Below are 15293 nucleotides of genomic sequence, written 5' to 3' on the forward strand. Positions count from 1 at the left end.
CTATTAAGTACCCTCCTCCCTTCCTTTCTCTTCCCTTTGTATCTCCTTTTTAACTTACTGGCCTCTGCTACTAAGTATTTTCCTTCTCAGGCAGAAGCCCAATCATCGGTAGCTAGGATCCACATATGAGAGAGAACATGTGGCGCTTGGCTTTCTGGGCCTGGGTTACCTGACTTAGTATAATCCTTTCCAGGTCCATCCATTTTCCTGCAAATTTCATAACTTCATTTTTCTTTACCGCTGAGTAGAACTCCATTGTATAAATGTGCCACATCTTCATTAGCCACTCACCAGTTGAGGGACATCTAGGTTGGTTCCATTTCCCAGCTATTATAAATTGAGCAGCAATAAACATGGTTGAGCATGTACTTCTAAGGAAATGAGATGAGTCCTTCGGATATATGCCTAGGAGTGCTATAGCTGGGTCATATGGTAGATCAATCTTTAGCTGTTTTAGGAACCTCCACACTGATTTCCACAATGGCTGTACCAGATTGCATTCCCACCAGCAGTGTAGAAGGGTTCCTATTTTTCCACATCCCCACCAACATTTATGATCATTTGTTTTCATGATGGTGGCCAATCTGACAGGAGTGAGATGGAATCTCGATGTGGTTTTAATCTGCATTTCCCTGGTGACTAGTGACGTAGAACATTTTTTAGATGCTTATATGACATTCGTATTTCTTCCTTTGAGAATGCTTTACTTAGCTCCATAGCCCATTTTTTGATTGGCTTGTTTGATTCCTTACTATTTAACTTTTTGAGTTCTTTGTATATCCTAGATATTAATCCTCTATCAGATACATAGTTGGCGAAGATTTTTTCCCATTCTGTAGGTTGCCTCTTTGCTTTTTTCACTGTGTCCTTTGCAGTGCAAAATCTTTGTAATTTCATGAGGTCCCAGTGATTAATCTGTGATCTTATTGCCTGAGCAATTGGGGTTGTATTCAGAAAGTCTTTGCCAAGACCAATATGTTGAAGGGTTTCCCCTACTTTTTCCTCTAGCAGTTTCAGAGTTTCAGGTCTGATGTTAAGGTCTTTAATCCATTTGGACTTAATTCTTGTGCATGGCTAGAGAGAAGAAACTCTTTTCATCCTTCTGCAAGCATATATCCAGTTTTCCCAACACCATTTGCTGAAGAGGCTGTCTCTTCTCCAATGAGTATTTTGGACATTTTTATTGAATATCAGGTGGCTATTGCTACCTGGACTTACATCTGGGTCCTCTATTATGTTCCACTGATCTATATGTCTGTTTTTGTGCCAGTACCATGCTGTTTTTGTTACTATGGCTCTGTAGTATAGGTTAAAATCAGGTATGGTGATACCACCAGCCTTATTTTTGTTGCTCAGTATTATTTTAGATAATCGAGGTTTTTTGTGATGCCAAATGAATTTTTGGATTGTTTTTTCTATTTCCATGAAGAATGCCTTTGGAAGTTTGATAGGGATTGCACTAAATGTGTAGATTGCTTTAGGTAAAATTGCCATTTTCACAATATTGATTCTTCCAATCCAGGAACAAGGGATGTTTCTCCACTTTCTAGTGTCTTCTGCAATTTCTTGCTTGAGTGTTTTAAAGTTCTCATTGTAGAGATTCTTTACTTCCTTAGTTAGGTTCATTCCAAGGTACTTTATTTATTTATTTATTTATTTTTTGATGCAATTGTGAATGGGAGTGATTCTCTGATTTCATCCTCTGTGTGTTTGTTGTTAGCATATATGAAGGCTACTGATTTCTGTGTATTTATTTTGTATCCTGCTACATGGCTGTAGGTTTTCATCAGCCCTAAAACAGTTTGCTAGTAGAGTCTTTAGAGTCCTTTATGTATAGAATCATGTCATCTGCAAATAATGATAATTTGATCTCTTCCTTTCCAATTTGTATCCCTTTTATGTGTGTCTCTTGCCTTATTGCTATGGCTAAGACTTCCAAAACTTTATTAATTAAAAGTGGGGACAGTGGACACCCTTTTCTTGTTCCTGATCTTAGTGGAAAAGCTTCCAGTTTTTCCCCATTTAGTAATATGTTGGCTGTAGGCTTGTCATAAATAGCTTTTATTATATTGAGGCATGTTCCTTCTATTCCCAGTCTCTGTAACCTATCCCTAATTTTTTAAGAGATACAGGAACACATTTTGAATCAGGTATGTCCTTGCCCTAGCTTTTCTCCAGGGAGAATGAGGTGACTCTTATTCCTGGGAAGACCAGAGCATATTGAGGAGGACAGTTTGGAGACTTCCCCTCACATTGCATGAAACAGGAAGCCTTTATTCCCAGGAACATACTTTGAGGTGAGAGTCGCTCGTGCTGCTGATTTCTGAGTAAGCTACGAGTGCAAGCCGTAAGGATATCTGCAGACAGCACAACTTTGAGCATCCAGTTGTTTGCATTCCATGCTCTTTCACTCACGTGTAACACCGGGCACTCAGCTGAACGTGTTGTGGGGACTACAGGGAACAGTAGTGCGTGCTAAGGCGTTGTGTCTTCTCAGTAAACACGGGGAGGTGTTACCACGTGGGAATGAACTATAAGAACGAGCTGTGGAGAATTGCATATGGAAATGAACTATGGTTAAAATTGTCAGAGTACTTCTTAAGGACCTTACAAATCATTTTTCTGAGACTATCTATAAGATGCTTTTTCTGCTAAGCTCCTGTCTTGTAACTTACGCTGAAGTTAATCTACAGCCGTGTAATCTGCCTGCTTAGAACCATGTGACCAGGTTTCCTCTGCCTTAGTTGACCTTTGCCCTGAACAGCACAGGTAACCAGCATTGACAGGCAGTGTTAAGAGATGCTGACTGATCCTAGCGGTGCTCTGTGTCCCACTTCCTCAGTGACCAGTTGCACTTATGACTCAGCAAGGTGTGCATGGACCCAAATATGCTGACCATGTTGAGAGCAACACATGTAGAAAGTAACGAATTGCCCACAACTTTTGGAAGCAACAGGTGGGCTTAGTGTGATTGCATTTGTCAATGGAGTGTGTGTGTGTGCTCTGGATCAAGAGTCCAGTAGGTCACACCCCAAAGTTCCCTGTCCTCTGTCCACATAATGCCCAGCTTGCTAACATATTGCTGGTTCTTGCTGTTCAGTACAAACACCAACGAGTCCCTGTCAGCAGAAGCTGCAGCCGCAGATACATCAGAATGGCAGTGGCAGCAAAAGCAGTGGCAGGTCCACCCTGGGCTTAAACGACTCCTAGGGTCAGTTTTTCTCGCAGGCTTTGCTCTGAGAAGCAGCTACCTGGCCCAGTCTTGGGCAAACAAATACAGGAGTCGATTTCTGTGATTCCGGGTCTGTGCCCCAATTGGGTGTTTTCACCTATGCAATGAGGATAAAATGTTACCACTCCAGTGAAAGTGTTGTGGGGACTAAAGGAAAAGATAGTCCATGCTCAGGCTTTGTGTTTTCTCAGTAAATGCTTGGAAAGTATTACTAGATTTGTGTTTATAATGACCTTTAATTTATGGGACATCTCTTTTTGTTTGTTTTTGGAGCTAGGGTTTCACTCTAGTCCAGGCTGACCTGGAATTTACTACACAGTCTCAGGCTGGCCTCGAACTCATGGTGATCCTCCTGCCTCTGCCTCCCGAGTGCTGGGATTAAAGGCATGTGCCACCACGCCTGGCTTATGGGACATCTTTGATTGTTGCATCTATTCTGGTCTCCAGAGCATCATAGAAATGCTCCTCCACTCATCTGTAGGGAGCAGATAATCCCCTGGCAGAGCTGAAATAGGACTCTGCTGAAGTACCATGACAGCTGCTGGCATAAGGTGTTTGGAGCCAGAAGTCAGGGACACTTCCCTCAGGGAGTTGAGCTTAGCAGTTTTCTGGGATGGTAGAAGTACCCCAAGCAGTTTTCCAGCCTCTTGTTTATGACATCTTCCTTGTGTTTTCTCCTCTCTTAGATACTTGCTGGAGCAAGATTTCCCAGGCATGAGGATTGGTCCAGAGCCCACTACTGACTCCTTCATCGCTGTGATGTATGGGGAGACTGAGGGAAGCACTCCTGGGAATGCTTTAGTTGTGGACCCCAAAAAGCCATTTCGAAAGCTTAGCCGCTTTGGAAATGCTTTCCTGAACCGGTAAGGATCAGCACACTTCCCTCTTTGGTCAGGTTGTTTAAACATCTTCTTTAAATTATTATTAATTACATGTATGTAAAGAGTCTAAATAGAAGAACAAAGTCTGTTCTAGAAGAGTGAAGTCATGGAGGATATGAAAATCACATTTTAATATTGGAAACTCTCAGAAGACATAGTTACTTACACCTATCATTAGACAGAGCCGAGGCCCCAGACTGATGCTGCCCAGTATGAGGAGGAAATGTCTTAATAATTTGAGCTGCACAGTTGTAGTTCAGGTTTTGATGTGTTCCCTGTCACTAGCAATGTTAAGTGGCAGAGTACTTCCCAGAAATGGTGTGCAGGACCTCCCACATCCAGGAAACTTAGCCCAGAGAATACTTGAGATCCTCCTGATACCCAGATTTAGTCTCTGACTCAGGACAGGTCACCTCGCCTCCCCGGATGTTCCTTTGGCTATTTTTTTTTTCACTCCCATGTTTTCAGCTGCTTCCTTTTATTTCTGGAGTAGGACAGGGTTGAAGTAAGAGTGAAACCCCCAAATTGCAATTTTGCTACATGGCCATTCTTTTATAGGTATAGATATGAGATAGGTTCTGCCTTAATTGGAGATACATTTTACCTATGCCACCCCATTGCCTTTCTGTTAAGATGGGGTGTTGGTGGGTGGGGAGGATAAGCTGGTAGGTACGTAGGTGTTCCTGCCTGCAGCTCTGGATTTAGGGTAAGATCCGCTGTTCCGACCTCCTTCACTCTGCCTTCCTCCCTTTTTCTCACCCTTCCTCCTTTCTTTCCACCCATCTGTGTTTGTTTTTGTGTTTTGTGGATTTTTTTTTTTAGTTATTTATTTTTGTTCTTCCGTATATGAAAGAGAACATGTCATTACTTATCTTTCTGTGCCTGGCTTTTTGCACTGAGCATGAAAGTTTCATTTTGCTGTAAATGACAGAAAGTTATTCTGTACAGTGAATAGTGTGTATGTATGTGTACATATACCATATTTCCTTCCTTTCTGTTTTTTGAGACAGTCTTACTAAGTTGCCTAGGCTGTCCTTGAATTCTTGAACTTTGTAGGCCAGACAAACCTGAATTTGTAATCTCTGTTGCAGTAGCTGGGATTATAGGCCTACGCCACCAGGCCTGGCTACTGTATTTTCTAAAATCTTTTTGCCTGTTGATGGGCATCTGGGTTGCTTCCATATCTTAGCTACTATGAATAATGAGTGCCACAATAGAAATGGCCATGTAGGTATTTCTTATACATATGATTTCATTTTCTTTAGGTATGTTATATACCCAGGAGTGAGATAGCTAGAAATATACTTGTTATATTTTTAGTTTTTTCAAGAATCTTCATATTGCTCCCCATAGTGGCTAGATGAATTTACATTGCTACCAGTGGTATCTAAAAGTTACTTTTTCCCCACATCCTCACTGGCATTTTTTTTTTTTTATTAATAGATATTCTAACTAGGATAAGGTGAAATCTCATTGGTGTGTGTGTGTGTGTGTGTGTGTGTGTGTGTGTGTGTGTGTTTCAAGGTAGAGTCTCACTCTAGTCAAGCTTGACCTGGCACACACTCTGTAGTCCCAGGTTGGTCTCAAACTCAGTGATCCTTCTACCTCCACCTCCCAAGTGCTGGAATTAAAGGTATGTACCACCACACCTGGTTCATTGTAGTATTGATTTTCATTTCCCTGGTTGCCAATGATTAAGTATTTTTCATGTATTTATTATTATTTAATTTTTAATTATGTATATGTATTATTTGCACCTGGAGGGAGAAAGAGAAAGAAAGGGCATGCCAGGGCCTCTTGCCACTGCAAATAGCTCCAAATATATGCACCACTTTGTGCATCTAGCCTTTGTAGCAGTACTGGGAAACTAAACCTGGGCCAGCAGGCTTTGCAAGAAAGCACCTTTATCCAGCAAGCCATCTTCCCAGCCCTGTTTACTTTCTGTGCTGTGTGTGGTGCTCAGATACACATGCCCTGTGTGCTCACATGTGGAGGCCGCAGAGGACGGTGGGCATCCTCCTCTATCACTTACCTACTTCATCTCCTTGGGACCTGAGCCTGGACCTGCTGACTTTGTCAGGCTGGCTTGATCAACAAGTGTCTGCCCCTCCTCAGTGCTGGGGTGACAGGCGGGCAGCAAGTACTCTTACCCACTGGGCCATATCCCCAACCTTTTCATGTGTTTATTGACCATTTGTTAAGTAGTCTGTTTTTTGTTTGTTTGTTTGTTTGTTTTTTGAGGTAGGGTCTCACTCTAGCCCAAGCTGACCTGGAATTCACTATGTAGACTGAGGGTGGCTTCGAACTCATGGCGATCCTCCTACCTCTGCCTCCTGAGTGCTGGGATTCAAGGTGTGTGCCACCACGCCCAGCTTGTATTTTTTTCTCTTTAAGCCTTTTCCTCTTTTGTTCTGTCACTCTCATCCACCCCTCCATTTCCTTTCCCTCTTTTATAAGTCTGACTTCAGAAATTGGGGGGCGAGATTGGCTAGGAAGTGCAGAGCTGGAAGAGAGGAAGTAAAGTTGGCATTGAAGAACAGCAAGAGACTTAAGCTACACTTCTCCTTTCTAGAAGCCTCTAAAAATAAGAACCCATCCTCCTGGCAGAGGCTGAGGTTCCCGTTTCACAACTCTGAAGGCACCATTCATGTGGACTCTGGAGTGAACATGTGCAGTGGCTGTGCCAAGGCTGCCCAGCAGCCTCCAAGGTGCTTTTGGTGAAAAACCACACACTGTGGGCTGATCACTCCTTCAAGGGCTTTCATATGCTTCTGTTTCAAATTGGAGAGCATCAGGTGGAAACCTGACAGTACCTTAAGTAGAAGTGTAAAGATGACATGAATTTAGTCATGGAGAACTTCCATCTTGTTACTAACAGTGACCCCCAGAGCACTGTCCAGATGGCTTTCTTGCAGCTGTGTCCTCTTCTTTAGAAGGGGCCTTAACTTCAGCACTGCTGTGGCTGCAGCTTCTCCTTGTGCTAGAAGCAGAAGTTGAGCCTTGTCTGGGAGAATCACAGGGGGTCTCTGAATAGTATAGTAAGAAAACACTCTCCCCTCCCCTCCGGGACAAAAGACAGGCAACAGCCAGACCTGTCCCAGCACTGGCCTGGCAGGTTCTGGAGACCCAGAAAGAATGAGACACAGGATCCACTTCTCTGAAAGGTTACTTTAGAACCCTAAGGTTTTATTACCCCTGCTCTGTCTCCTGCTGTTGTTGCTGTTTTTATGGATAGGATCTTGCTGTAGCCCAGGCTGACCTGGAATTCACTATGTAGTCTCAGGCTGGCCTTGAACTCATAGCAGTCCTCCTACCTCTGCTTCCTGAGTGCTGGGATTAAAGGCATGTGCCACCATGCCCGGCTGTCTTATGCAATTTTTGCCTGACAATGGCTTATTTAAAAAGAAATAGGAGCTGGAGAGATGGCTTAATGGTTAAGGCACTTGCCTGCAAAGCCAAATGACCCAGGTTTGACTCCCCAGGACCCTCGTAAGCCAGATGCACTAGGGGGTGCACGCATCTGGAGTTCATTTGTAGTGGCTGGAGGCCCTGGCGCACCCATTCTCTCTCTACCTGCCTCTTTCTTTCTTTTTTTTTTTTTTTTTTTTTTTGGTTTTTCCAAGGTAGGGTTTCACTCTAGCCCAGGCTGACTTGAAATTCACTATGGAGTCTCAGGGTGTCCTCAAACTCATGGCGATCCTCCTACCTCTGCCTCCCAAGTGCTGGAATTAAAGGTGTGCGCTACCACACCCAGCTACCTGCCTATTTCTATATCTCTTTGTTTCAAATAAATAAATAAAATTGTTTTAAAAAATTAAAAATAAGAAATAGGCTGCTACTTTTTTTTTTTCCAAGTTCTCATAGTCACAGGGGAATAAGCAGGAAGCATGGTTATTGGCTTGTTTAACTTCAGCAAATGATTTACTTTCCTAATAAAAACAATTTGCTTTGTAAATCCCAAATTTACAGCAGATGAATATGGGAGAAAAGTATTCAGGAAAGTTTTTTTTTTCAGCAAAGATTTTAAGTGCCCAGGTTTAATCAATGCATTAAGCAAACATATATTAATTGATCTCAGAATAATGGGGAAAAAGCATATCATGTCATGTATCAAATACTGTTCTAAACTTGTACATAAACATAGTTGCTAAACTGTACTGACTTTTTACATAGTCATTTTAAAACACTGTGATATGCTGCTGACATTATGTTTAGGGTAGAGAGGAGGAACTGATGCATAACATTGTTAATATAACTGCTGCTTAGTCAGTTGTCAGTGCAGGGATTGGAGACCACAGTGCTGTGCTGGCCAGTGGTCCATTTGGACTTTGCTATTGTGCATTGAACTTTAGGATAGCCCTGCCACGAAGGTAAGGAGAGGATACTCTTTCCCAAAGTATAGTTTACACAGTGATGTCTGCACTGTTTGTGGGGTACAATAGCCAATTCACAGATAAGAAAACTAAAAGCAAAGAAGGGGCATGTGAGCTGGGTGTGGTGGCATATACCTTTAAATATTTATTTTTTTAATAACAACTTACATGATTGTAAATAGTATCCCATGGTAATGTCCTCCCTCCCCCCATTCTCCCTTTTGAAACTCTATTCTCCATCATATATCCTCCCCATCTCAGTCAGTCTCTCTTTTATTCTGATGTCATGATCTTTTCCGCCTATTATGATGGTCTTGTGTAGGTAGTGTCAGGCACTGTGAGGTCATGGATATCCAGGCCATTTTGTGTCTGGAGGAGCACCTTGTAAGGAGTCCTGCCCTTCCTTTGGCTCTTACAGTCTTTCCGCCACTTCTTCCACATTGGACCCTGAGTCTTGGAAGGTGTGATACAGATATTGCAGTGCTGAGTACTCCCGTCACTTCTTCCCAGCACCATGATGCCTTCTGAATTATCCCAAGGTCACTGCCATCTGAAAAGAGAAGGTTCTCTACCATTAGTGAGAATAGCATTAATATAAGGGTATGAACATTAAGAGAAGTGCTTACTGGGAAGTTTGGTGAGCATAGTATATACATTTAGCCAGATACCAGTAGATAGTACACATCTAGGGCTCATGACTTCCTCTGTTACAGGTTTACAGTATCAGGGATGTATTCCCTCCCGTGGAGCGGGCATCCACTCCAATTAGAAGGCAGTTGGTTTCCACCATGACAAACATGCCACTATTGCACCAACTGGCTCATTTGGCCTGGCTGGCCAAATATAAGGCTTTCAATGTCCACTGTTGAGTATCTTCACTGGTGATTTCTCTCTTTCCCATTGAACTGCATGCTGAATGGCTTCTTCCAGCTTTCGGTCTGCTGGTCTACATGGAGGAGGTTATCAGCCCAGTTCCAGCAGGCATTCTCAGTGGCCTTGCAGCCCAAGTATGTGGAGTCTTCAGCAATATAAATATTTTTTATTTGAGAGAGAGAATGGGTGCATCATGGCCTCTAGTCACTGCAAGCGAACTCCAGACATACATGCCACCTTGTGCATCTGGTTTACGTGGGTACTGGGAAATTGAAACTAGGTCCTTAGTCTTTGCAGGCAAGTGTCTTAACCACTAAACCCTCTCTCCATGGCACATGCCTTTAATCTTAGCACTTAGGGGGCAGAAATAAGAGGGTCATTGTGAGTTTGAGGCTAGTCTGGGCTATAGAGTGAATTTCAGGTCAGCCTGGGCTAGAGTGAGACCCTAACTTGAAACAACAACAACAAAAAGTGACATGCTCAAGGAGAGGTGGTCACAAAGAGGTAGAATTTTGGTTTCTCCTCCCCTCCTCCATCTAGTACCCTGTGTCCTTGTAGCCATCCTGGTGACCATGCCAGACACTAAGGCTCATGAATACAGGATGTGTCTTATACAAATTCATAGTGCTAATAGCCTGATCAAATGGGCACATGCTTCACACAGTGTTAAGAAAGATGATCAGGCTGGAGAGATGGCTCAGTGGTTAAGGCATTTGCCTACAAAGCCAAAGGACCCAGGTTCTGTTCCCCAGTACCCACGTAAAGCCAGATGCACAAGTTGGCGCTTGCATCTAGAGTTCATTTACAGTGGCTAGATAGAGGCCCTGGCACGCCCATATTCATTCTCTCTCTCTCTTTCTCTCTCTCTCTCAAATAAGTAAATAAAACAGGTGATCAGTTAGTGTAGGTGCTCAGACTTGCATGTCTACTTGTAGCAGCCTCTAGGAACACTGGCAGGATTTGCTGCAGAGATAGTAACCTTTTACATTTGATCTAGGAGCTAGGTCAGAGCATAACAGTAAGGAATCCAGGCTGTTTTCTGGGTAGAGCTTTCATCTCCAGTAATGATGACCTGACCCTTTTATTACTAGATATTGGCTTGAGCCACTGCCTCAAGGACATCTTAGAAAGAATTAACTACTTCACAGAGTCATGTCAGATGGACCCAGAGGAAGACCACCCATCTTCCTCAAAAGGAAGTGGGGAGCCTGAGTCTTACCCAAGGCTGATTGCTAAGAGACTAACAAGGATCATAGTGCATTAATGAGAAATGCACATGATTCCTCAAAAGGCAGGTTTGAATCATGAAATTGGGTGCTTATACTATAAAAGGAGTTGAGTTTAGAACAAAAAGAGTTTGGTGATAGATGGGGCTTTGAAAGGGTAAGGTTACTGAAACTCCACCAGAATGCTTCACTGGAGAAGGGAGTGAGGCTGTTCACATGGGCGTAGCCCACAGTACCTTAGCAAATGAGTCCTGAAAGACACCAGGGTCAGGAATTGAGGCCTGGAATTTTCCTTCAAGTTTGCTTTTGAACTGAATGTTATCCTTTTCCCTCAGGCTACTTTTCTAAAGATTTTTTTTTTCCTAAATCCAGATAGCCACAGGCATTGTTTTAAGTTTCAGAATCTAGTATAATTTCAAATTGTGTTTTATAAGAGAAATTCTTAATTTTATTTCTTCATTGAAGCCTCTAATTAAAAAAATCACTTTAGGGGCTGGAGAGATGGCTTAGCGGTTAAGTGCTTGCCTGTGAAGCCTAAGGACCCCGGTTCGAGGCTCGGTTCCCCAGGTCCCACGTTAGCCAGATGCACAAGGGGGCGCACGCGTCTGGAGTTCGTTTGCAGAGGCTGGAAGCCCTGGCGCGCCCATTCTCTCTCTCTCCCTCTATCTGTCTTTCTCTCTGTGTCTGTCGCTCTCAAATAAATAAATAAAAAATTAAAAATAAATAAATAAATAAATAAAAATAAAAATAAAAAAATCACTTTAGTTACATGCTCCTAGGATTTAGGTTATATATATATATATATATATATATATATATATATATATATATATATATTATTTTGCAAGGAGAGAAAGAGGGAGAAAGGAGGAGAGGGAGATCATGGGCATACCAGCATCTCTTCCCACTGCAAACAAACTCTAGATGCATGTACCACTTTGTGAATCTTACTTAATGTGGGTACTGGGGAATCAAATGCAGGCCATCAAGCTTTGCAGGCAAGCGCCTTAACTGATGAGCCATCTCTCCAGCCTGGATTTAGGATTTTGAAGCTTCTTTTTGAGCAGAAGAAACCTGAAGACTCTTGCAGTGCAATGTCATTTTGGTAACAATGAAAACTTCTGCCTCACCAGGCATGGTGGTGCATGCCTTTAATCCCAGCACTTGGGAGGCAGACGTAGAAGGGAGGATTGCTGTGAGTTCAAGGCTACCCTGAGACAGCGAATTCCAGGTCAGCCTGGAGTAGAGTGAGGGTCTACCTTGAAAAACCAGTAAAAAAAAAACAAAAAACTTCTGCCTTATATTTATGTGATTATTCTCCCAACATAGATGACACTGTGGGTTTTAAACTTGTGCTGTTTGTCACCAATATAATTTTTTGGAGTATTAAATAGTATATAGTCACTTGTGATTGGGATTTTTGTTTTGTTTTATTTTGTTTTTTGAGGTAGGGTCTCATTCCGGCTCAGGCTGACCTGAAATTCACTCTGTAGTCTCAGAGTAGCCTTGAACTCACAGTGATCCTCCTACCTTTGCCTCCCAAGTGCTGAAATTAAAGGTGTGCACCACCACACCTGGCTTTATCATTGGGATTTTTAAAATGAAATGCTGTAAGACACAGCATCAGTGAACACTTATGTCAGTTCCTCCAACCAGTTTAGCTATAGAAATTAAAATCAGACCCTTACTAAGAATCACTTTTTTTTTTGAGGTAGGCCCCGGCTAACCTGGAACTCACTCTATAGTTCCAGGCCGGCCTTGAATTCACAGTAGTCCTCCAGTCTCTGTCTCCCAAGTGCTAGGATTAAAGGTATGGCCACCATGTCTGCTTGAGAATCCCTTTTTTGTTTTGCTTTTGTTTTTTGAGGTAGGGTCTCACACTAGCTCAGGCTGACCTGGAATTCACCATGTAGTCTCAGGGTGGCCTTGAACTCATGGTGATCTTCCTACCTCTGCCTCCTGAGTGCTGGGATTAAAGGTGTGTGCAACCAGGCCTGGCAAGAATCACTTTTGGCTCATCAACACAACTGCTTTATTTATTTAGTTTTAAATATTTTATTTTATTATTTTATTTTATTTTATTTGATGGGGATGGGGGGACAGCTAGAGAAAGAAAGAATGGGCATGCCAGGGCCTCTAGCCGCTGCAAACAAACTCCAGACATTTGCATCCCTTTGTGCATCTGGCTTACATGGGTACTGGGGAATCCAACAGGGTCCTTAGGTTTTCCAGGCAAGTGCCTTAACCACTAAATCATCTCTCCAGCCCAGAACTGCTTTATTTAAATCTGTGGAGATAGTACATATCCATAAGAAACTTGTTGATGTTTTCCCCACCAGTCTTTTACAACCTCAGGCCTTGAAGTAGACCCCAGGGCATCAAACCATTATTCTTTTTGTTGTTGTTGTTTTTTGTTTTTTGAGGTAGGGTCTCACTCTAGCCCAGGCTGACCTGGAATTCACTATGGAGTCTCAGGGTGGCCTCGAACTCATGGCAATCCTCCTACCTCTGCCTCCCAAATGCTGGGATTAAAGGCATACACCACCACGCCCTGCAAACCATTGTTCTTGATTGGAATTGTCTGTATGTTTCTGGTCCTGGCATTCTGGAAAGCCAACTTTGTTCCCTGGCCTCAGGCCGATTCTTCAGGTTGGTACGCTGCCTGTGGCTTTCCTCCATGGCAGTCAGGAGAGGAGCTCTTATGTAGTTTAGATGAGAACACTTCTTCCTGGTCACTGGCAAGTTAGAATAGCTAGTTGTGGTAATAGTTACAGGTTGTGTCCTGTTTACTTATCCTGGTCAGGTCATCATACAGCCTCCTTTTTCAGTCATTGATCAAGTGGACGAAGACAGGGGAGTTACTTTGAAACAGTTCCATAATCTCCTTGTTGTAAGTTTAGGAAAATTTGAATTGAAGGACAAAACTGGTAGAGTTGCCCAGGGAGGGTCAGCCACCTAAATAAGGGAGATGACTTACAGCCTCCATCTCCTGCCTCTGTTCACTGCCTAACCCTCCATGCCTCCGAGCAGAGGCCAGCAACACACAAGGAAGCCCCCTGGAGGACAGCTGTAGAGTTGTGACATGTCAGTCCTGAACTCTGCAAGCAGAACGGCCAGTTTAATATATGAGCAGTGATAGCGTGTGGCTCGTCTAGTCCCCCTTGTAAGATGGCAGTTTATAGCTTTAGTCTCCTCAGGTTGCATTAAGAATTGATTGAGTTCACGAGCACAGTGGTTAGAACGGGGCTGGAAGGATGGCTTAGTGGTTAGGGCGCTTACCTAGGAAGCCTAAGGACCCAGGTTAGATTTCCCAGAACCCACATAAAGCCAGATACACAATGTGGCACATGTGTCCGGAGTTCATTTGCAGTGGCTGGAGGCTCTGGCATGCCCAGTCTGTCTTGTCTGTCTGTCTCTCTCTCTCATAAATAAATAGACCAATAAATAAAATATTTTGTAAAAGTGGTTGGAACAGTCCTGACACTAGTACTGTTTCATTTTTACACAACTACTACAGACCTTATTGCTCCATTGGGAAATCAAGATCATTGTTAAAGTCCTGGTGGTTCTCTTTTTTTGTGTGTGTGTGTGTGTGTGTGTGTGTGTGTGTGTTGGTATTTTGAAACAGGCCCTCATACTCACTGTGTAACCCAGGATAACCTTGATTTCCTGACTCCTGATCCTCCTGCCTCTACCTCCCAACTGCTAAGATTATAGCCATGCACCAACATGCCCAACCTACAAAGTTTTGGGGTTTTTTTGTTTGTTTTTTTTTTGAGGTAGGGTCTCACTCTAGCTCAGGCTAACCTGGAATTCACTATGGAGTCTCAGGGTGGCCTCGAACTCATGGTGATCCTCCTACCTCTGCCTCCCAAGTGCTGGGATTAGAGGTGTACTGTCGCGAGCACTCTCAAAGATGATTGGTCGAGAGGATTCCGCCCACGAAGGTCAGTAATACTCAGACGCTGGTGTACTCGCAAAGGAGTTTACTGGGATGAAAGTCACACACAAGCAAGTCCAAACTATCACAACTAATATTATAGCTAATATAATATATAGCCAGGGCTGGAGAGATGGCTTAGCGGTTAAGCGCTTGCCTGTGAAGCCTAAGGACCCCGGTTCGAGGCTCGGTTCCCCAGGTCCCACATTAGCCAGATGCACAAGGGGGCGCACGCGTCTGGAGTTCGTTTGCAGAGGCTGGAAGCCCTGGCGCGCCCATTCTCTCTCTCTCCCTCTCTCTGTCTTTCTCTCTGTGTCTGTTGCTCTCAAATAAATAAATAAAAAATTTAAAAAAAATAATAATAATATATAACCAAATTATATTCATCACTACTAACACAAGAATATTTCTAACGAGTCTAACATGTATACAACCTGATATCGCGAGACTTGGGATGCAGTGTCATGAGACTCGGTCTCAACGCGAGACTCGTTCTGCGAGATTTCTGACGTTTTACAACCTGGTGGCGCGGGTCCGTGCTCTGACTTTTCTCTAGGTTCGCGGTGTTTCAAGGCGAGTCTCGGTCGTTTGGACAGCGTGTCGGGCATATGAATTCGGATCGGTGATGCATCTCGCGGAGGTCTCAGTCCGGAATGCTGAGCAGCCGTTCAGTCAGTCATAGTGTCGGGAGGACTGGGACAACGGCTGCTGAGCAGCTGGGGTTTTTGTATTTTCCACTACTTATCTAGGGTTCCACACACACCTTCT

At 43.3% G+C, this 15293-nt stretch overlaps 1 protein-coding gene across 1 annotated transcript in view; it reads left to right on the forward strand.

Annotated features, from left to right (window-relative positions):
• Window positions 1-15293, forward strand: part of Ehd4 (EH domain containing 4) — a 110746-nt gene that overhangs the window by 19293 nt on the left and 76160 nt on the right. Inside the window, exon 2 of the mRNA XM_004660892.2 lies at window positions 3919-4095. Within this exon, the coding sequence (XP_004660949.1) occupies window positions 3919-4095 (177 nt within the window). The remainder of the gene's footprint in view (window positions 1-3918; window positions 4096-15293) is intronic.

The sequence above is a fragment of the Jaculus jaculus genome, chromosome 8, assembly GCF_020740685.1.
Source record: "Jaculus jaculus isolate mJacJac1 chromosome 8, mJacJac1.mat.Y.cur, whole genome shotgun sequence".
Lineage (NCBI taxonomy): Eukaryota > Metazoa > Chordata > Mammalia > Rodentia > Dipodidae > Jaculus > Jaculus jaculus.